Genomic DNA, 23767 nt, shown 5'->3' with positions numbered 1-23767 from the left:
GGAAATATAATATCAATATTAAATTGCCTTGAGTTTATGTGATAGACCAACATATAGCAAGTAATTCCGAAGTGAAATAAAACCCACTGTAAATAATTGCTTTCAGAAGTCACCTAATTAGTAAATAAAGACCACCTGTGTGCAATTTATTCTCAGTATAACTACAGCTGTGCAGGCTGTGGGAAATGACCCTACACTACCAAAACATGACCACCTAAACCAACAGCCTAGTTAAGAAAAACACTAATAAGCAGCCAAATGTCCCATGGTCGCTTAAGTGGAGCTGCAGAAATCCACAACTTAGGTTGGATAATCTGTTCACAGGGCAACTAAAAGTTGGGCACTTCACCAATCTGGCCTTTATAGAAGAGTGGCAAGAAGAAAGCCATTTTTGAAAGTAAGCCATAAGATGTCCTATTTGCAGTTTACCATGTAAGGGACACAACAAACATGTGGAAGAAGGTGCTTGATCAGATGAGACCAAATGTTAACTTTTTGGCCTAAATGCAAAGTGCTATGTGTGAAAGAAAACTAACATCATGCATCACCCTGAACACAACATCTCCACTGTGAAACATGGTGGTAGCTGTGGAGATGCTTTTCTTCAGCAGGGACAGGGAAGCTTGTGAGTTTATGGGAAAAGAAGAATGGGCAAACATTTCAGCCTCACATGTGCAAAGCTGGCAGTGACATACCCAAAAAGACTTGCAGCTGTAACTGCAGCAAAAGATGGTCTTAAAAAGTATTGACCCAGAGGAGCTGAATACAAATGCAGACCTTCCACTTTGACTTTTAAAAACCATACATAATTTTTTTTTTACAATTAGATGCTACATTTTGTTGGTCTATCACACACAACCCCAATATAATACATTTTGTTGGTATAATGTGAAATGATGTGGAGAGTACAAGGGGATATATACTTTAAGGCACTGTATGGCTGGGCATTATTCATTGTATTCATAAGGGTTTGGTGTAATAAAGCACTGTAAGGTAAATTTTATAAGCATTTCTTACAAGAACTACCTGTCATTTTAGTGTGGGAGGTTTCATGGCTAAATTGGAGCAGCCTGGAGGCCAATCTTCATTAATTGCACATTGCACCAGTAAGAGCAGAGTGTGAAGGTTCAGTTAGCAGGAGAAGAGCACAGTTGTGCTCAAAATATTGCAATGCACACAACATTATGGGCGACATACCAGAGTTCAAAAGTGGACAAATTGTTGGTGCACGTCTTGCTGGCACATCTGTGACCAAGACAGCAAGTCTTTGTGATGTATCAAGAGTCACAGTATCCAGGGTAATGTCAGCATACCACCAAGAAGGACCAACCACATCCAACAGGTTTAACTGTGGATGCAAGAGCAAGCTGTCTGAAAGGGATGTTCGGGGGCTAACCCGGATTGTATCCAAATAACATAAAACCACGGCTGCCCAAATCACGGCAGAATTCAATGTGCACCTCAATTCTCCTGTTTCCACCAGAACTGTCCGTAGGGACAATACATTTTTGTGGTCTAAAACCAGGTGTTTCAGTTTTATTCCAACCCCTGTACATGTATAAGTATAACGTATAAAGAAAAATGAAAAAGAAAAAAAAAAGATTTTTTTTGAGTCCCCCAAATCTTTATTTTAAAACAAATGTTCATGATCAGGTATCAAACAGATAGAGACACATTTAATCAGGGTTTCAGAGGAACACTGAACAAACGCTGATTCAGAAAAGCTCTTTCAAAGAAGACAAATGTGGAAAATGTGGAAGTAGGGTTTAAAATATGTTCTTAAATCACGTATAGAGTTCAAAGTCCAGTCTTTTGGAGTTGTAGAACTGTGCACCCTCCTGGTCGATCCGCCTGCAGTAAACGCCATCCTTAAAGTATCCCTGATCCACCCAGTCCTGGAGAAAAGAGGAAAAAAGAGAACCAAACATGAATAACATTTATTATTTTTATATGGTAGGGGTACATGATGAAATTGGCTATAGTGTCTCCTACACCTATAGAAATATGATTTTTTTTTATTCTTACATAACAATGGAAAAAAGAGAGCTTTATTCAGTTTTTGTTTATTTGTAGATTTGCCAAAATATTAACAAACAGCACTATTTATAGTTAAAGTTTTTTTTTAATTTATTTTCAAGGAAGCTGAAACAGTGAAAACACAATAAAACTTGTATTAAACCAATATCAAACAAGTTTTTAATTTAGGTAATTTTTAAAGAATAGCAAGCTTCTACTTCCAACCTCACAAGCAGCTTTTACATTCAACAAATACCTATATTTTAGTTAAGGAAATGACTGCCACAGCATTTTTTACAAGTTCACGTGAAGTGAAGTGCACGTTTTAGGTTTTATATGTAAGGATGTAATCCTGTATGTCTCGATTATCCCATTTTGAAAACCGCATTAAAACAGTAATTCAATTAATCGAATTAACTTGAAAAAAAAAAAAAAAACTCCAATCTTTACAAAGAACATTTAAATGGTTCTTTATACACAAAGGAAATCAATTATTATGAGTTAAGATATCATTTTCTGTGTCAGTATGAACCCCTTGTTTCTTAAGAGTGTAGCACACAACTGGTCAACCTTTATTTATTGTAGCTAATCATTTATATATTTTTTGTTCATTCCCAGTTTTTGTCTCATTTAACCTTTTTAATCTATTTGTTTGATTTATTCCTGAACAATGATATTTGTATTGTGTGTGGGTGTATACCGCTATCCCTACTGCTATCTAAATTGTGAAGTTTTATCTCAGGGGAAGACTTGGGATTCTTTAATCACCATTCTTTAGTCTCCATAGACATGGTAAAAGGGATGGGACACAATACTAGTTCCTGTGCCATGACATTTGACATGTAAATGCTTTTCACCGTGAAGCATTCTGAGCTGTGCCTTAATAAATACATATATTTATATGAGTCTGTGTTCTGTTGGGACCAAAGGGTTAAAGTAAGTTTGAGCTGTTATTTTGGGCGGGGTGTATTTTGGTGCATCTAGAAGATTCTGACCTGCATCTGCTGGCTGCTGAACGGTCCGTACAGTTCAGAGTTTTCTTGGTTCTCCCATTTATACTCCCACATCACCTCGTCACTCACTGTAAAGAAAACGCAACATTAGAAACAGCCTCACAAAACAAAATCCACATTTATATTCATTAACAAAATTCAAAATTGTTTTAAGCCAATTTAAATGGTTTTGCATGCTTTCGCCAAAAGTTTTGTTTTAAACCAATCATTATGAACACAATTTAACCACTTAAACAATAACTTAGAGCAGCTACAGACACAGTAAAGCAATATTAACTCTGTCTGGAATAACCACCAATATCTAACCTCATTCAGACCTTGAATAATGCAAAGAAAACAATTTTTATAATAATTTTGAAACAACAATGCTCTTCAGACGCAAACCCCATTAAAAATATTTGGAATGTTATCAAGAGGAAGATGGATAGTCACAAGCCAAAAAACAAAGTTAACCTGCAGGCATTTTTACACAAGGAGCAGATTAAGGTCACCCAAAAGCAGTGTGTAAGACTGCTGGAGAGCATGCTAAGACACATGAAAACTGTGGTTAAAAACCAGTGTTATTCCACCAAATATTTATTTCTGAACTCTTAAAACATTAGCATTGTTGTTTCTAAATGAATTATGAACTGGTTTTCTTTGCATTATTTGAGGTCTGAAAGTACTACTATCTTTTTCGTCATTTCGCCCGTTTCTCATTTTCTGCAAATAAATGCTCTAAATAACAATATTTTTATTTGGAATTTGGGAGAAATGTCAGTAATTTATAGAATAAAAAACTATATTATTTTTTTATTAATAGTAAAATCTTAATAACTAGTCATTTTGACATGGTCTCATTTTTTCCAGACTGAATTATTAAAATGTTTCTTTTTGTCCAAATATACACTGCTTCTTTACTCTGGAATAGATAACACATTCACACTAGTTCTTGTATTCCTGCATATTCAGATTATTTATCAGTTTTAGAGCTCTCTGTCTCTGCATCCTGTCTCTATCTCAGTACCCGTTCCCTGCAATGAGCAGAGAACACATAACAGGTTAAAGTCCACGAATGTGACTCATGCCAAGAAACTAATGCAAATATGATTGACACTGATGACCTAAATCTAACTAAACAAACTCCAAGCTATAATGAAATAAGATTTAAGATTAAGATAAATATTAAACGTTACTGTCCCCACACCTTTGTCATCATCCGCTTCGTTCTCCGTCTTCTCTTTTTCTGCTCCATGCTTCTCATCAAACTCATCACCGAACATATCCAGCTCATCCTCCTCCTCCTTGTTGTTCTCACGCCGTTTTGGAGCCGCTCCTTTCTGCATGTTCTTTATCTTGTAGGCCAGTTTTTCATACGTCTGCTGATAGATTTCATATTCCCCCACACCCACCAGTCTGTCTGCCAGAGCCGTCAGCTTCTCCAGCTTTTCAGTGTCTCTGTTTGTCGTCTCTTCTTCCTCCTCTTTCACTCCGTCCCTCAGTCGTCCTTTCTTTTTCCGCCCACCCAGTCCCCCTAGCCTGCGCAGGGCTGCTGAAACAGTTTCTCCAGGCTGCAGAAGGTCAACCACAGCTTCGGTCAGCTGATAGTGACTGTATTTAGCTAACGGATCTTCCTCTGGCTCTTTTTCTTCCTCCTCCTCTTCTTCTTCCTTCCCCTGCTGTTCTTCCCTCTGTCTCTCCTCCTCCGCCTCGTCCTCATCTCCAGCTCTTCGTCTCCTTTTGGCAGAAAGACCCTTCTTTTTCTTCTTCACTGGCTGCTCTTTGATTTTCACCTGCACAGAAACATAAACCGGTGAAAAAGACAAATTATTGAATATAAGTGCTATAATATAGAATATAGAACTAATATAGAATAATATAAAACTAACATAAAATATAATACAGAATTGGCAGTTCTCGTAAGAAATATTACGATAAGAAATATTTGCCCTTTTTAATTATATCTAAACATATGGCTATTTAAGCTTTATTTAAATAATACTGAGAGATAGTAATATAAATAAAATAGGGCTTATAAAAGTAAACGTTAAAGCATTAATGCTTGTTATTAATTTGGAATCAGTAATATGTAATTTTTTTAACGCAATTAATTACACTACCAAGTTTGTCCCTAATTAAGTATTTACTATTATTTTATTTGACACCACTAATATGAACATAATTGTAATTTACATTTCTTACATTCCTTCTTTTATTTACATTAAAATGTCGACTATAAAAACTTGCATCTTAAAAAGAACAAGTGCAATTAATCGCAGTTAATAACAGGACATTGTCGTGATTAACCTGATATATTTTTTACTTATTGACACTACTAAAATAAAAACAAAAAATATTTTAAACATTAAGTTGTAAAATGTAAATAACACAAATTCATTTTTTGGGGGAAAAAAAGTATTTTGTTGGAGTTTACAGAATAGGGTTAAGCCTCGTCCTAGATTATATTTTCCTTTCAATGGTAAAAGTCCAAGACTAGGCTTAATCCCTGTAAGGAATTGTACCTTAGTGTAGGGGTTTAGTTATATTACTACCATCTCTTAATATTGTTATTATTGTATAAGATTTAATTGGACAGAACATGTAGATTTTATTTTTATATTTAAAAATGTAAAGAACATAAGCATGATAAAAAGGTTCTATACCCATTACGGAATGCTTTGTAGAACTGTGTGAGCCAACATCCAGAAGCTAATACTTCTTTATTACAAATTACATATCAGTCTAAAATTGTGAGTGAAAAGTGGTATATATATTTTGACCATGAATTTTAGTATTTAGAATATTTGATGTCCCACTTTGCTATAAATACATCACCAACTCATGCTATATGAACTCTGAAAGCTTACCCAGTCAATATTGTCCAGCCAGTTGTCCCGGATGTCATTTTCCTTTTTGATAAAGTAATTCCCTTCCGAGTCAAAGTGCCCCTCCTGCATTTCCTCATGCAGATTAAAGGGAGTGATGGGAACTCCCTCATCACAGTCAATCGTTGACATTTCCTGACCTAAAACCACACAGAAACATCATTAATCATCAATCAATGCAGAGTCATCCCTTAGGGCCATTTCGATTATTTCATACACTTTGCACATTTATAATATCAAGGAAATTATTAGTACTCATATACTGACCAACTACAAATAGAAATAGTACTGTTTAAATAGAAGTAATTCTAAATAAAATCACTATATTAACATTTTAGTAGTATTTTTCCTCTATCAACTGTGGCACTTCTGGAACGTCTTTGTCTGTTCACAACTTGGGGTAGTCAATAGAGCATAAGATTATACACTACATGAACACAAGTATCAAAACACCTCCTAATTTATTGCTTCTTCTATATTTTAAGCATTGCAGTTAAGATATGATTCATATATGCACTTAGAATCAAGAGAATTATTGATCTCCCATTATAAAGTTACTTTTTTATTATTACAGTTAGTAGTAGTAGAGGAAGTAATTAGAATCTGTACAACACCCAACAAGTGTCTGAATAGAATTATGACAGTATGTCCTCAGCTCACTTCCCACACTGACACACCAGTAAACACACGTGAAAAAGAGAACATATTAAGAGAGAGAGTGGACACACCCTGACAGGCACAACACCTACCTTCAACATCATCACTGGCGAGAATATTATATTTGTCGCCATTTTCTGCCTCATCACCCTCGTCTTCCTCATCACTGTCCAGAGAGTGTTTCTCCTTGAACCTGGAGCCTGGACCACTCACCTCATCATACATCTGCACAAAAACAGACAGAGTATCAATTAGATTATATGTACACTTTGTGGCTGTTAAATGTGACTTCTACCCCTACAGACTACTACTGTCCACACACTCAATAAATCAGTCAGATTCTAACCTCTACAACATGAGCAAGACCAAAGAGCTTCCTAAGGATGTCAGGGACAAGATCATAGCCCTGCACATGGCTGGAATGAGCTACAATACCTTAAGTAAGATGATGGGTGAGAACGAGACAGCTATTGGTGCAATAGTCAATCGACATTGTTCGGGGCTCCAAGCAAAATCTCACCTTGTGTGGTATTCAGGAGGATGGTGAAAAATCAGCCTAAAACTACACGGGGGAACTTGTTAATGATTTCAAGGCAGCAGGGATCACAGTCACCAACAATACCATTGGTAAAACATTATGCTGTAATGTTGCAGTGCCCGAAAAGTCCCACTGGTCAAGAAGGCACCTGTGGATGATTCATAGGCCATGGCTGGGTCTTGCAGCCCAACAATGACCCAAAACATACAGCCAAGGCAACAAGGTCATGGAGTGCCCTAGCCAATTCCAAAGAAAACTTATGGAGGGAGCTGAAGCTCCAATTTGCCAAGCAACAGCATCAAAATCTTAATAATTTAGAGATGATCCGCAAAGAGGACGGGACTAAAATTCCTCCTGACATGTGTGCAAACTTCATCAATAACTACAAAAAATGTCTGACTGCTGTGCTTGCCAACAAGTGTTTTGCCACCAAGTATTAAGTCTTGTTTGCCAGAGGGATCAAATACTTATTTCTCTCTGCAAAATGCAAATACATTTGTATAATGTGATTTCTGGATTTTATTTTTTATTTATATTCTATCTTTTACTGTTAAAATTATAGACCGTTCATGTATTTATCAGTGGGCTTACGAACTTACGAAATCAGCAATTGATCAAATAATTATTTCCTTCACTGTATTCACATATACTGTGTATCTGCCTACTAAGCCTACAACATTTAGCCCTGCCTTCTTTTTACACAAGTCTATCCCAACCATTCTTTATCCCATAAATAAATGCATACAGATGGCAAAAGACGATCAGCAACTACAAACAGACCTCAATATACAACTTAAAGAGGGTGATGATTTGCTTAGATGATTCGTCTGATTTACTTGTCGAACTGTTGCCATTTCATACAGGATTGATGGACAAGTATAAACATACCTTCTTCTTTGGAACTTCATCATCCAAACTGAACTCTCCATCTCCATCCTCAAATGTGACTTTTCTTTTTGACATTCTGGAATAAAGTTTAAGAGAGATTTCAAGAGTATGTTATACACATAATACAGTAACATTAGACAAAATACATTAATAATCAATACAAAGATTGCTGTATTCCCAGTTTCTATCCAACCCCTTGTTTATCTAACTAGTCCTTCATTAAAGTAAATCAGATGAGTTGCTGGAGAAACTCCATACAAGTCCATACAGTGTCTGATCACTGACTTTATGTTTCTTAGGTTGACTCTAATACTATATAGATTTAATTACAGGTAGATATTCTAATGAACACTGACTATGTTTATTGAGTTTACTCTAATACTATATATAGAGTTAATTACAGGTCACTGTTCACAGACTTTATGTTTATCTGAGTTTATTCTATTGTTATATAGTTTTATTTACAGGTAGACACTCTCACTGACCACTGACTTTATGTTTATTTGAGTTTTTTTAATGTTATATAATTTTATTTACAGGTAGACACTCACTAAATACTGACTGTTTATTTAGGTATATTCTAATGTTATATATAGATAATTATAGATAGAAACTTATAATGACCACTGCCTTTGTTTATTTGGGTTTATTCTTATGTTATATAGAGTTTTACAGGTAGACACACTCACTGACTTTATGTTTATTTGGGTTTAGTATTCTAATATTATACAGAGTTTTACATGTAGACTCTCTTACTGTTCACTTGCTTTATGTTTATTTGGGTTTATTCTAATGTTTTAATGAGTTTATTACAGAAAGACATTGTCACAATCAACTAACTTTATATGTATTGGGTTTATTAGATATATGGATTATATATCTAGCTGTATTGTTACAGGTAGACACTCTCTCTGTACGCTGTAACAGTTTGCAGTAACGTCATTGTTTTCAGTGCTGATATTAATAAGATCAGTAATGAGAGTGTAGGTAAGTGTGTGAGTGATTAGCAGCCTATGCTAAGCTACAGTCACTGAGTGGCCTGTGTTTGCAGGATTAGAGGATATTTAGACTTTTTAGAAGTCACAATTTAGAAGTTGTGGTCTGCGGACAGTAAACACATTTCAGCAGTGTGCAGGTCCCTCGTTTGTTAAAGCGGAGGGTAAATCTGATGTTTATAGTGGAGAAATCGAGCTGTTTACCTTTATGCTGTGGCTGATTTTCCCTCTGCGCCATTCAACTGCAGGACGGAAACACCGCCTCCTTCAGCTGAGAGCCGTTTATCACAGCGCCGCCTGCTGGAGACACCGCGCAACCACCACTTACACTGTTATACAGCTCTGAAACTTCTGAATCAGTTTCTATGATTTTGCTAGGTATATAGATTTGAGTAAAATGAACATTGTGGTTTAATTTTATAAACCACGGACAACATTTCTCCCAAATTCCAAATGAAAATATTGTCATTTTGAGCATTTTTTCTTCGCAGAAAATCACATTTTTCGTGCATCATGTCATGTTCTTCTTCACCAGTCTTAAACACTGCTTTTGGATAACTTTATGTCACTCCTGGTGCAAAAATTCAAGCAGTTCAGCTTGTTTTGATGGCTTGTGATCATCCATCTTCCTCTTGATTATATTCCAGAGGTTTTCAATTTGGTAAAATCAAAGAAAAACATCATCATTAGGTGGTCTCTTATTTTTTTTCCAGAGCTGTATAGGGTTTAGATTACAGTTTACAGCTTTTTGATGCAGTTCTTCAGAATTAATATTTGCACCACAGTGTGGCCATTTCTCAAAACAGTTTGTACAAACAGTCACACATAATAGATAAGCAGCTAATGATTTAATTTCACTCAGTTCATGACCCAGAGGTAAGTATTTATATCAGTGAGCATGTTAGAGACAGAATGAACATTTCTTTAGTCATTGATTACAAACAAGACAGTCTAAATGATTAGATCTTTCAGTTTACTCTGTAAGGGTTTACTCAATGCTAATGTTTTGGTGTCAGATTGAAAAATTATTTAAAAATTCTGCACTTTTTCCTGTGAATCGTAAATCAGTTTTAGCAGTACAACATACACTACTGTTTAAGAGAGCCTTACTGCAAGAAATTGGACATTTTTTCACCTTTATTATTTTACTGTTTACTCAGTTATTTATTGATAGATCATCTTGTTGTTCCACAGAACAGACAGACAAGACTGTCAGTACATTGTGTTTAATCAGGTTAAATCCTGCTTCATCCATTTGTTTTGAATGTTGAATGTTTTGCTTCATTCCAGTTTCGTTATGTTGCATTCCAGAATTTACAACATGACATGAATTATATTTTAAATTTTATATTTTGGGAAAATCACTAGAATGTGCTTAGTGTCCAAATGCTATTAGCATAGCCGCCATTTAGCTATTTTTCATGTTTTTGCTAATTCTATGCCAAAAACTCAGTCCTTTTACTTTCATTCCTGTTACTTTTTATGTTTTGAGTGACAGGAATGAAAGTAACAGGAGCGAGTTCCAGTAACAGGAATGAGTGCCATTAACAGGAGTGATTTTTTTGTCTATTATATTAAAAATTCAATTATTTACTACAGAATTTGATAGAGAGGAGTTTTTGAAAAGCTCATTCTTATTTCTCATAGGCAAAAACCCTTTAGACACAGAACCCCGAATCTGGGCATACGAGGATTACAGTACAGAATGACACAGGACTGCAGTGGTCTAATGGACTGGAGCTATTTCACAAAGCTGCAGTACACGCCAGCCACCACTGGGCGGAAGCATTTTACCTCAGATCACTTTTAAAATCGCGAAGTCTAGAGGTCAGTTTGTATAAATTATACACGGTGTTATTTGATGTAGAAACAGTAAGTGCTTCTGTAGAAAAGCTATTTATATTTTAACATAATTAAAACGTTATTTTAAGAATAACCACTTATTGAGCCACACATTTAATCAATTATATAATATTCTCCTCCACAGCAGTGCTCTCTCCCACAGACAGTGATGTGAGAAGGCTGAGTGTCATATTCTGAGGTAAATAACACGTTTCTCTACAAATAAAACTGCAATATTCTACAGTGATTATGGTTTATGATATTAAAATACAAATGCCAAATAAGTAATACAAAATTAAAAGACACTTGCAGTTCCAGGGGCAGTCTCAGTCTGGTGTTACTGCATAGATATGCTGCATAGTTACATCTTTTATTTTGAAATAAAAATCACACTAATGGCATTACTAACTGGCATTTTTTTCCTAATATTTCACTGTTTCTTTTAGCTATAATTCTTTTTTTTTTTCATTTAACTCATTATTACTCATATTAAGAGTTTAGGAGGAGTCTCTGTAACTTACTTTATTCTTAATAAAATGTGAAAAATAGAATACAACTAGAATAAATAATATTTAGATAAGGTCTGCAGTTCTTTGGATGTTGTTGTGGGGTCTTTATGTGACCTCTTGCATGAGTTGTCGCTGCACTCTTGCAGTAATTTTGGCTGGCTGGCACTTGTGGAAAGGTTCACCACTGTTCCACGTTTTTGCCATTTGTGGATAACGGTTCCCACTGTGGTTCACTGGAGTCCCAAAACTTTGAAAATGGCTTTATGAACTTTTACAGACTGATAGATCTCAATTACTTTCTCAATTGTTCCTGAATTTATTTGGATCACGGCATGATGTGTAGCTTTTGAGTATATTTTGGTCTACTTCACTTTGTCAGACAGGTTCTATTTAAGTGATTTCTTAATTGAGAATGGTGAGTATGGTGGTAATCAAGCCTGGGTGTGGCTAGAGAAACTACTAACAATATGGAAAAATTTAAAGAAACATTCCTAAAACTAAAAATGCTGACACAAGTTTGCAGCGATGTTACCAGAACATTTAAATAAAAAAAAATGTTCTAAGAACATTCTGAAAACTTGACAGATTGAACGTTCTAAGAACATTAACTATAACCATTTTTTTGAGCTGCGATGGACCATAGACTTATATGCGGTCTGTATGAACACATAACTTTTTCACTTGGGAGTCAAACAAACCTGTTACAGTGGGTATTTTGCGCTCTGAAATTCTCTGATATGACTCTATGGATCTGCCATAAAATGTAAAAACTGTGATTACTGCCAATTTGACAAGCAAAGTCTCTGAGCTCTGTGGGCCACACCCTCACTACTAAGATCTTGTGACAAATTGTATTCAAAGGGGCTTGACTTATATGTCTCAGACTTAAAGGAGAAATCTGGTGTAAAATTGACTAGGGGTGTAATGAAACATGATAACAAGTACAAACTTTTTTGTTGAATATTCCACCTCCATTCTCTCCAGCATTTCGAAATACAGCACTTTTAGGCTTACAATGTTAGCAATAGGGTAACAGTGTTGGCCAGATAAAGAAATCGCTATTTTTGCACCATTAACAAGCTCAAATTAGCTCAAAACTTGATTAATAAAATTCTGATGGCCCTGTTATTTAAAAGTAAGCATTGAGACTTCAAAAAAAGGGCACTGATTGTTTAATAAAAAAAAACACTGTTTGTACACACAGTACAGTGATGTAGTTTTCTGGGCGTTGCCATCTTAAAATGAAGTCATGCAACATGTTGCAAAATTAATTCTGTGGAAATGCATGAATTTTAGCTGTTGCTGGAAATATTTCTATATAATATCCACTGACTTTATTTTGCAGTCTGTTGCAATGTGTTACTTTTGTTACAATTGACTAAAGTTAATGGTCTGATCTGTTACTCCAAATGACCAGAGTTTTATTGTAAATAAAAGAAGTGTTTCCGGAATCCTTGCTCAGCTTGTTTCAGGGTGGTATGTTCTCACTTTGTTTCTGTTTCACCAGGTTTATTGTACTTTCGCTGCACCTCTCCCAGAAACACCATGCTACAAATGCAGACCTGCATTTGCTGGTAGCTGGTTTCAGATGGTCTGAGATGGTGTTTGAAAGCTGTTCCTCCAGGGGAAACATACCCTAAATTAACCAGCTTGTGAGTGGCATAGTGAATGATGCATTCAATTATGGTCATGCTTGGTTCTGCTTGTCATGATGGTTGATCAACTTCAGTCATACTGGTCAAGTTATTGGCCATTAACCAGCTAAACCATCAAACCCAAACAAAAAAATACTCTGTGCTGGTCAAGAACTAAATTGGTCAATCAGCTTGACCAGCTTGAGCTGGCATTTTTGGATTTGTAAAGTCTGGAAATGTCTATAAACGTGGATGGAGATACTGCAGTTGTTCTTCAGATCTCCTCACCCAATACTTCATACCTAATCAACAGACCTCAGCCGCTACTCCCTGTAAATTAGCCAGTATGGACAGACGCAGAGGTACGAAAGATAAGATTGCTTTATTCACAGATTCTCTCTTTTTATTGGTTACAGAAGAGTTGGTGACAGAGCAAAGCGAAGCCCAGGTGAGGACAGCACAAAATACATGGGGAACAGAGGAGTGGAGAGGGGGAGAGAAGACGGAAATGGGTTCTTTCTGTCGCCGCTCTCCATTCCTCTTCAGGGTTTTCATCTTTCTCTCTTTCTCCCTCAGTGAAAAGTCTGCCATCACTTTTAGGAGGCGGAGCTTTCTCATGGTGCCATTCCTTTTCTTATCCTCATGCGTTTTGATGTTTTAGATTTGTTTTCTACTGCTGAAGGAAGAGCACCAGGGTCTGGAGCACAACACGGGGGTCTCTGGATTCCTCTATTGTAGAAAGAGATCCCTCCATTTGGTTTTGCATTCCCCAGAGCGAGAACATAAGAATACGAGCACAACAAACTCTTTCAGATCTACCTAATTAGCTGTTGCAGCCTAGGCTGGAAAGAGACACCTAACAGTGAGTGTAGAGGTATGAAGGTAGAAAAGGTTGGAAAGAGGAGAAATGAGTGGTGAGCAAGAGAGAGAGACAGAGAGAGAGCTAGAAGGAGAAATGGAGATGATGTTAAAAGATTGTAACATTTTATTGAAAACAACCCCGTTTTCCCCACTGACGGACACCACAGACATTAGCCTCTCCGCTCTTCTTCTTGGAGTCTCTAGGAGACGAGTCTTTTCTGGAGGAGTGTGTGAAGAGGAGACACAGAGGGAACAAGTGCTGGTGATTAACAAAAGAAAGGAAAGGAAAGAAAAGAGGGACAGAGGACAGACTGGCAGGACAGAGCAGTGAGGGACGGCGGGTCATCGCTTCATCTTCCTGTTCTCCGCGCTGTTCCTTTCATCCCGTCTTTACTCCTCCTTCTCCTCTCCGTGTGTGATGACGTAGCAGATGTTCTTGTAGTCCACGTTGCCAGCCACATCTGGGGGGAAGGCGGTCCACAGGTTCTTAATCTGAGAGGTGAAGAGGAAGCACAAATGAGTTAAAGTGAATTTACAAAACCGAGCTCTTAAATACGTTAGCCTTTAAACTAGCAAATGCATCTGGTTGGCTCTTTTAGCAGTGGTTAGCCTGGTAAGTCAAGTTGTTTTGCAATTGTTACACAAGATGCTTATCCCCAAAATATTACTTTTTTTATTGCAATAAAAAATAAGCAGGAATAATCTGCAAATGTTTACCTTACCAATTACATTACAGTAGCCATATCTAGTTAAGTGGGGTAGATGAAGAGGGAGCACACATGCATTAAAAATGGTAGTTTGATAGAAAATTGAGTCTACGTAACATTTTACTTATAATATAGGATTGTTCAAAGGTTCTTTAGCAAAGACAAATGCTCTATATAGCAGTATTACAACTCTAGGAACCATTTGAATGTTTAACTGTTTATTGATTTGTTCTTTATTGGAAAATGGCTTATGTTATGCCATAAGAAAGATCCCCTTTCATAGTTGATCAGCCAAGATTCTTAAATGTTGGACATATAGGACACCGCTTCTAAAGAATGCATTGAATTCATACTTTAGAAATTTTGGAACTTATTTCTCTAGGGCGATTGACAGAGAGTTGGGCATAAAGTGGGGTAGTGATCGATTATCCAATATCCTGAACTCTTTTTTTTAATATCCTTGATTTTGAATCGTCTAGATGTCCCAAAACGTTTGTTCATATAGTAAACTTTAGCCCTGAAACTGCAGTGCAAAACTAAAATTCAAGACACACATTTACTAATGTTATCTTATTTAGTATGAAGGTCAATATGATGAGCTCACCTCCTCAGGGGTGAACCTGTCGCACTGGGTGGACAAGAGCTCCTCCAGGCTGTAGAGGAATAAAAGAGGGGTTACAATTGTCACAGAACCAGAATGGAAAAAAGAGAGAAACAAAGTAAATAGTATACTCACAAAGTCTTCTTAATGCTGCCTGTTCCCTCTGGGTCCAGCACCTTGAAAGCGGTCAGGATGACGTCCTCGGGATCAGCACCTGAGCGAGACAGGGAGATGCCGAATTACACAAAAACCTGTAAAACTGTACAGCAGTATTATTGCTAGAGAGATTTATGGGAAGATTTGTGAACAAAAAGCTGCTGTCTTACCCTTCAGCTTCTCTCCGAACATGGTGAGGAAGACGGTGAAGTTGATTGGGCCGCTAGCCTCCTTGACCATGGCCTCCAGCTCCTCATTCTTCACATTCAGCTGACCTAAATACAGAGGGAGTGTCACAATCAGTAAAGGTAGGAGTTAATGTTTCTAATGAAGTGGCCAGTAAGTGGAAACCAAAGTATAAATGTTTCTAATGAAGTTCCCAGTGAGTGGAGCTTTCATAAAAAATATTAATAAAGTAAGTAAAATATGTAATAACAAACATATCATACCCATTGAGGCCAATACGTCCCTCAGGTCGTCCTTGCTGATGATACCGTCTCTGTTCTGGTCAATGATTGTGAAAGCCTGAAAGTTTAAAAGATAAAGATATTGATTTAATATTCTGACAGACTGTAATACACTATAGAAAGTGAACAGGGATCTCTAGCTCTATAACGCTCTATAGTGTTCATAAGATCCACACACCCATCGTGACAGACTGTAATACACTACAGGAAGCATAGAGGGTGCTATTGCTGCACAGTAATGCAAGGAATTAGCTGTTATGTTGCACAAATAGATTTCAAAGGATGGTGGCCTCAAAGACTAGGATGTTATATAAAATTAGAAGCAATAGATTTAAAGCAAACAATGGATCTGATTGGGTGTTATTGGTTTAAGCACTATAGAATGATTAGTTTTATTGTTATTATAGAATAACACAGAATAAAAACTTTGATTTGTTGTATTATATGCATGTAGTGTATGTGTTAAAACATGTACCAAATTTGTTTTAGTTTAAAATATTATATTACAATATTATACATAATATATATGTATAATATTATTACAATACAATATTAGTTAAAAAAACAACCTTGTGGTTCCCTCTGAGGCCTTTTTTCCAGCTGTAATTAAACTCTAGGTGACCTGCCGCACTTGAACTTATGCCAACAGCTGCGCCCCCTTCCTTCATCTCCTTTACACTCAAACACCCCGTCCCCTGTATCTGTCAGTCAGCGCAGTGTGTCAGATCAGTCCAGACTGTCACACTGCATCTCCTTAACGTCAGTATCGCTTACACACATGCTCCTTAGGACGTCTCAGAGTCTCTCCGAACTTAGCTCACACACACACACTTACACTCTGGCCTTGGCTCACCATAAGAGATTCCACAGCTAGATTACTCCTTAACCCCCAGCACTCTCACTCTCGCTAACACACACACACACACACACACACACACACACTTTATCTTATTATCCTTCATCTGTTTCTCTGTCCCTGCTAAACAGATCTACTGAAATCGCACTGAAAACTAACATCCACCATCTAAACATCTAATAGACATCTTACTGTCTGCTTAAACCTCTATTCATAACCAGTACAAGCCAGACTGGAGGGGTGTTGAGAAAATGCAGGGGTTAATTCAGAATATTTGTGGATAAAAAAAACAGGGCAATATAACATCACTGTAAAATCAAGAGCATATTTTTAATAAACTCATATCCAACCATTATTTTTTTACTTGTTAAAGCTTTGAGCTCACTTAACCCTCTATTGCATGGATTATTTCGGAAGGACAATAATAACCATCTCTGCTTTATCACTATTCTCCCACAAAAGAGGCAACAAATGAAAAAAAAAACACTGTTTAGTAAACAAAAAAGTAGTGTTTTGTGATATTTTGTGGCAAAAAAGATATAAGAAAGTATAATAATAATATAAATAATATAAAGTGGTTTGTTGCCTAAGGGCAGTAAATTTCAACGGATATTTAGCAGTCAAGTTTATTTAGAGCACAAAGCTAAAAAAGGTAAAAAAAAAAGTTTATCATAAACTTTTTTACCGTAATAAAAGTCAGCTGAAGTCAGCTTTACGTTTGCATTGTAGTCACTGTATTTGGGATGGGATACTAAGCTTTAAAGTCTAATATAGCTGTGTAAAAAGAAATAAATGAAAAAAATGATAAATATAAAACATAGTGTATATTCAGCTATCAGTTTGGCACTGTACAGTTAATGTAGTTACTCCACTTCTTACTCTCTTTTGTATTCTGTGCTTTAAAGTTTATTAAAAGCCTTAGGTATTCCATCACACACACTAACAGAAAGGTATTGTGATGTAATTCTGTACAATAATGATAATATATCATCTACTGTAGCTTTCTTTACTGTTGTCTGTGACATTAATATGTTTAAATTAACGTTAAAACCTTCTTTAAATAGATAACCAGATCAGGCCTCTCCTCTTTCATTGTCCTTTAATCTCTCTTTAGCTGTGTGTCACTCGTTTAGTCTGCCTCTCCTCTCTCGCCCTTCTTTGTCTCCTCATTTCCTATCCAGGCATCACTAATTTGTCTCCCTCTTTCTCTCAGTCATGCACTAAAGCCCCTCAGCTGCTGCCCTGGGGGATTTGGAAGGGATGGAGAGGAGGAGTGAAGGAACAGATGAGAGCTGGAGAGGGTGAGGGACATTTCAGGAGGCTCAGCTAATGACATTCCTGTTTTTATTAACGAAAGAGAGAGAGAGAGAGAGAGAGTGAGAGGGATCAAGTCATTCCTGTTGATTCAGCTGTGTGTGTGTGTGTGTGTGTGTGAGCAAGCGAGCACTGCCATAATTCCATCTGCTTTAATGATGTACCAAATCAGCTAAAAATAGATGTGGTCTTTCTTTCCTTTTGGAGGGAAGCTCATTCTGACGCCTGGATGAGCGACAAAGAACCTGTCCAAGCTTCGCCCAGCTGTTGCTAGGATAAATAAACTGAATGTTTATAGAAACTTAACCCTATATTCATAATTCCATGAAGTCCAAGACTAAACTTAACATAGCCATCTGCAAAACTTGCTCTAAAGGTCTATATGTTGCATAGATACTGAATAATTCATAGTGGATAGTGAAAAAATACGTAGTATATCATCACTGTCCAATAAAACAAGATTTCTTATTTTAGTCGATTTTTAGTTCACTACATAATTTGAACACACAAACTTTTTCTTACATTTTGTCATCATTTCTTGATGAATTGACCAATAGAAATTCAACAAATTCATTTAATTTATAGAATTTAGTGAATCATTCCCTATAGATACTGAATAATTAACGGTGCATAGTAAACAATTCATAGTAGATATTGAATAATTAATGGTGGATACAGAATAATTTAAAGAAGATATGAAATATTTTACAACTCATGCTGAATAATTAATTGACCAAACTGATTACTTCATAGTAGATACTAAACATTGCATAGTAGTTACTAAATAATATATGGTAGGTTCTAAATACTGAATAATTTATAGCGAATATAGAAACATTAATAAAAATATACAATCTAACTTATAGCAGATGCTAAATGATTCATAGTAGATGCTGAATAATTTATTGTGGATATTAAATAATCTGTAGTAGGTATGGAATAGTCCATGGTAGATACTGGACAATTCATAAGGGATACTGGGTATATTGTAGTGAATACCAAGAATTTCATAATAGATGCTAAATAATTTACTGTGGATATAAAAAAATCCATAGTAGACATGCAATGGTCCATAGTTGATACTGAACAATTCATACTAGATACTGGGTAAATTGTCGTGGATACCAAGAATTTCAGAGTATATACTGAACAACTCATAGTAAAAACTAAATAATTAATAGTAAAGACTAATTACATATTTTTTGTATATTCTCATGATACGTATTAAATAATGAATGATATATCTGCAGTTTCACAGATTAAATTGGATCAAAGATTGGTTTGCGGTTTGTCATACTCATCTTTTTGAAAACTGACTAAACACTGAACTCCTAATCACATCTTTTTTTTATTGTCAGACAGTATCTGTCTCTCTGTGTATGTTGTATTTATGTTCTGTGCTGTTTCTCAGATAAAACACAGCGAGTTTTTCATCTGCTGAGCTGCATGATCATAACTAACTGCTGTAAATTGCGAGGCTGCCTGAAGCCCCCGTGTGTTGATGTGTGGCGGCGGGTTGGCGTCTGGTGTTAAACTGATGTATGGGCTGTAATCATCATCACCTCTTTGTACTCCTGGATCTGGCTCTGCTCGAACATGGAGAAGACGTTGGAGGAACCCTCTCCTCCTCCTGCCCTCCTCTTGGCCTTCTTGGGTGCCTAAAGGTGAGCACAGACAGCATTTAGCACAACACATACGTGTTCTCTGTACAACACACACTCAGTAGATGGTTCATACAGAACAGCATCCAATAGATGACTTAAAGTGTGGAATAATGTATGTGAAATATTACTTTTTGATTCAAACACAATTATGTGCAAAAGACGTATACATACACATACAATAAAAAGTATGTTTTTAGCAGTAAAATATTAAATTACTTATTTAAATTAATAACATCAGCTAAAAACAATCAATTTGTACAGATGTTCCAAGGCTTTGTTAATCTTATTTACTTTTTAAATTTTTAAGGACAGAAACTGAATTTATTATGTACTAAAAAATATATATATATTATTTGAATAGATTTTCTGCCCATATAAACAATTTTTTTACTACAATTCTCAACATTTGTTCAGTGCTGCTGAACAATTCCCCAATTTACTCAAATTTGATCCGATTCATCTAAACGGAGTCAACATCCCTCCCACAGGAAAGTTCCTAGAGGACACTCCATCGCATCCAAGTTACGGAGCTGTAGGTCCATAGATACGAACAACCCATCCAAGAAGCTGTAACCCATTAGGTAAGCACCACTGTCCAATCAGGTGGAGCTCCAGGTGCACTCCTGCTGTGTTCAGTGCTCAGGTGTGTGTTCAAGGCCCGGTCAGGTACGGTTGCTACTTACCATTATGAGACGGTATGTGTGAAGTGTAAGAGCCTCGAAGAAGAGAAGAGTGTGTGAAGCCGCAGTTTGGTTTCTTCACTGGGGGCTTATATACCTCCCACCCGCCACTAATTATAGCAGCAGCCTTAAGTTTGGCGTGGGAGAAATGATGGACACTCAGAAGCAGAAAGATGGAAGGAGTGATTTTTTTTAGGGGGGGTCTGGGATGTGTATGTGTATGCATGTGTGTATGTGTGTGTTGGGGGGGGGGTGATGAAGAGACAGACAGAGGGATGCTATCACCTTACGGCCACTCCGAAATAGCCGTGTGTCTTGGAATGGGGTGAATCTGATACTCCAGAGATGTAGTAGCCGTCCCACATGGACTAATATGGACATAACAAGTTGGGTAACTGTCCACACAATCCACTTACTGACCCCTACTGACCCCCCACTCGGTCCATCCATCTCTCCATCGCTTTGCTGTAGGCCAAATTGGTCTAGCCTGTATTTTAAGGATGCAATGTGTGCTTTTCCTTTTAATGACACTACGTTTAATGTCCTCGGCTTTGCAGACTAATATGAGTTCGTATTTTTACCCTGAAAGGCCAACATACCGAATCTAACTGCCCAAATGTATATCCTGACATTCATACACTCACCTCAGAGCACTGCCTGAAATAGAGTTTAATATGAGCATTAGAAGATAGTTGTGTATTGGAAGTATCTACTGTAGTTCAATATGTTGTGTTTTTATTGAGAAATATGCTGGTAACATATATCAGTGTTTCATCAGAAAAAGGGGAATCTGATCGGTAAGCAGCAGGTCTCAGTCTGTACGAATATATAAAGGCTTAAACTGGTTTATATAGATGATATAGATCATTTTTATAGTAACAATACAACTATTTAGTTCCTGGTCTCTACATCTTATGCATTGTCAATGAACTGGTCAGTGTACAAGGACTAGTCAGTGTACTGGTCAGTGTACAGAGACATGTCAGTGTACAGGCCAGTGTACTACGTAATGTGCTTAGTTTAAAAAGAAAGCTATTTAAAACTGAAAGAATTTTTAAGCAGAGTATGATCTAAGTTGTTAAATTGTTTGTATACACTGGGCTCTATCTTACACCCTGCGCAAGACGCATCATGATGTTCATTGCTTTCTTAAACCCTGGCAATAGTCTATTGTCACACCTTGCATCTGCGCCCTTAAATAGCGATGGATCTTATGTATAAATCGTAAAAAGTAGTGGAAATGAGGTGTGTTTAGGTAGATTTCTTGCATGTTGCTATCTTGGCAATGGAAAACACAGGTGAGTCCTGACTGATTAAAACCCTGACAACAGTCATGTGTTTGACATTCATTCCTTTCTTGCCAACGCAGGTGCAGGGTCACCCCCGCTCATTACACATACACAAGGACACTTAGCAGTGCACAAACCCAGCAAAAATAAAGAGAATACAATAAAATATTGTTGCTGTTTTAATTACAGCATGAAATGAGCAGGTCAGTTTCCTTGGATGAGAAGCACAGAAGCGCTGCACCATAAACATTCCAATACGCCAAAGTCGCGAAATGGCAAGTGCTGAATGATTTATTTAACATTATGTCAAAAACACACCCATGATTAATAAGGAGAATTAGTACATACCTTTGGTGCGCAATGTGTACTTTTCCCACCGTTATGATAGCAAAGACACACTGACACACAACTAAATCGAACTATGCCGTTGATGTCTTGCCTAAAGATAAGGAAGCTAGAATAGGACCCATTAGTGTTTTTATATTTACTGTATATTTTTGGTTTGTGAACATTTGTACACTTGTTTATGTATAGTAAGTTTTGTCATAATTGTTTGTTGTTTCCTGTGTCTGTCATTCTTTGTGTTTTGTCTATGTTGTACTATCTTATCTTTGCTTGCTTTCTTTGTGTCTAAGTGATTTTTCATCACTTCTAATAAATACATTCAGCTACATTAGGTTGCACCTTTAGCTTACACAGATTGTCTAGCCTCTGTAGAGAATTGTTTTTATTTCCAATCGAATGGGAATCTCTTGAGCCAATAAATGCAAATCTTTTGTCTAGACAGGTAAATCCCCCCAGCACTGAGCTGCGGAGCAGTGGACCTGTGTTCTCTGGAATGATGTTGCTTCTTCCAGTACTTTTTGGATGAGGTGGGGTGGGAATCATCCAAAGCTGTGACCTCACTAATTCTCTTGTTGCTGAATGCAATCGAATCCTCACAGCAATGCTCTTAAATCTAGTAGAAATTCCTCTCTGGAGAGTAGGGACAATTATAACAACAGAAGCCTTATAAACTCTTTTTAATGCCCTTAATTTTGGGAAAAACAATGAATGAACAGGCGTCCCAATACTTTTTCATATAGTGTATATATTTCATGAGGTTAATCTGCTGTGATTGAGGAGAGAAATCGGTAAATCTTTCTAAATAGAGAGTCTGCAAGAGCCTTCTGCACCAGAGCTTTTAGTTCTGCTGTCGGCTCCAATCAAAAATAGGTTTTAATACCCTTCCCAGTATAGAGATGACCAATGATCCCCCCACAGTCCCACTCCTTATCCAGAGACTGTCTCTCTGCCTCTCTCTCAAAGTGTCTCTCACTCTTTCTATCTATCTTGCTCAGTCTCTCTTTCTCTCTCTCTCTCTCTCTCTCTCTCTCAATATCGCTCAGTCTCTCTTTCTCTCTCTCTATCTCAATATCTCTCAGTCTCTCTCTCACTATCTCTCTCAGTCTCTCTTTCTTAACCTCTCTCTCTCTCACTATTTCTTTCTCTTAACATCTCTCTCTCACTTTCTCTCTCTTAACCTCTCTCTCTCTCACTATATCTTTCGTAACCTCTCTCTCTCACTGTCTCTTTCTTAAGCTCTGTCTCTCACTATGTCTTTCTCTTAACCTCTCTCTCTTACGGATTATCTTTCACCCTCTTTCAGTGTCTCTCTCCCTCCCTATCCCTCCTCTCTTTCTGTCTCTCCGTCTCGCTATCAGTGTCTCTCTCTCCAACCCTCTCTTTCTCTCGCCTCTCTATTCTGTCTATCTCTCACTGTCTCTCTTAGTGTCTCTTTCTCGCCCTCTCTAACCACTTCTCTCTCTTCTACTTTCTCTCTTTATGTCTCTCACTCTCTCCCACTCTCTCTTTCTCTCTATTGGAGTGTGAGGGAGAGGCCCATATGTACTTGGGTTCTGTTAGTGGGAAACTTGGCGCAGGCTGGAGGGAAGGGTGGTTTAGTATAGCTATACTTTAATTTGAACTGTTTTAAACCCTAAAGTCTCACACAAGCATAATTTTTGTCCTCAAAGAGAAACAGTTTTCCATGCTTTTATGTACTGTTTTAGATTACACCCTCTTTTTACACATTTTCAAGCTGTTTTCTGTTACTTTTACACCCCAGATTTTTTCCTTGGTTTTAGATACGCCACGAGCCAATGGTACAAGTGTCAGCCTTTTTTTTGTTTTCCTTGGTCAAGTAAAGATATCTAGTTACTTGAGCAGGAAGAGCA

General features: G+C 37.0%; 2 protein-coding genes across 2 annotated transcripts; both read right to left on the bottom strand.

The window, feature by feature from the left end:
- Window positions 1–1602: 1602 nt before the first annotated feature.
- On the bottom strand, window positions 1603–9257 carry cd2bp2 (CD2 (cytoplasmic tail) binding protein 2). The gene is made up of 7 exons (XM_007235350.3): window positions 9176–9257; window positions 7977–8052; window positions 6643–6775; window positions 5876–6033; window positions 4216–4801; window positions 3012–3097; window positions 1603–1895 (listed from the first exon to the last, which is right to left on the bottom strand). The coding sequence occupies exons 2-7, from the start codon at window positions 8049–8051 to the stop codon at window positions 1785–1787; spliced, it is 1149 nt and encodes a 382-aa protein (XP_007235412.2). The 5' UTR covers window position 8052; window positions 9176–9257; the 3' UTR covers window positions 1603–1784.
- A 4062-nt stretch (window positions 9258–13319) lies between these two features.
- On the bottom strand, window positions 13320–20414 carry mylpfa (myosin light chain, phosphorylatable, fast skeletal muscle a). The gene is made up of 7 exons (XM_007235349.4): window positions 20266–20414; window positions 19481–19576; window positions 15731–15806; window positions 15452–15556; window positions 15261–15339; window positions 15129–15177; window positions 13320–14309 (listed from the first exon to the last, which is right to left on the bottom strand). Exons 1-7 carry the CDS (start codon window positions 20266–20268, stop codon window positions 14208–14210), a joined length of 510 nt encoding a protein of 169 aa, XP_007235411.1. The 5' UTR covers window positions 20269–20414; the 3' UTR covers window positions 13320–14207.
- Between the last annotated feature and the right edge of the window lie 3353 nt (window positions 20415–23767).

Source organism: Astyanax mexicanus, chromosome 19 (genome assembly GCF_023375975.1).
Source record: "Astyanax mexicanus isolate ESR-SI-001 chromosome 19, AstMex3_surface, whole genome shotgun sequence".
Taxonomy (NCBI): domain Eukaryota; kingdom Metazoa; phylum Chordata; class Actinopteri; order Characiformes; family Acestrorhamphidae; genus Astyanax; species Astyanax mexicanus.
The sequence above is the reverse complement of the archived record's forward strand: the minus strand, read 5'-3'. Positions and strand labels throughout refer to the sequence as shown.

What these genes read in the sequence shown, in the direction of transcription:
- cd2bp2 (XM_007235350.3), bottom strand. Translation starts at nt 8,051, where the DNA reads ATGTCAAAAAGAAAAGTCACATTTGAGGATGGAGATGGAGAGTTCAGT. An exon ending in GGCTGGACAATATTGACTGG is followed by an intron (nt 4,802 to 5,875) that starts GTAAGCTTTCAG and finishes GTTTCTGTGCAG; the next exon opens with GTGAAAATCAAAGAGCAGCC. An exon ending in CGAAGCGGATGATGACAAAG is followed by an intron (nt 3,098 to 4,215) that starts GTGTGGGGACAG and finishes TTTTCTTTACAG; the next exon opens with TGAGTGACGAGGTGATGTGG.
- mylpfa (XM_007235349.4), bottom strand. An exon ending in AGATCCAGGAGTACAAAGAG is followed by an intron (nt 15,807 to 19,480) that starts GTGATGATGATT and finishes TTAAACTTTCAG; the next exon opens with GCTTTCACAATCATTGACCA. An exon ending in ACAGGTTCACCCCTGAGGAG is followed by an intron (nt 14,310 to 15,128) that starts GTGAGCTCATCA and finishes TTCACCTCTCAG; the next exon opens with ATTAAGAACCTGTGGACCGC.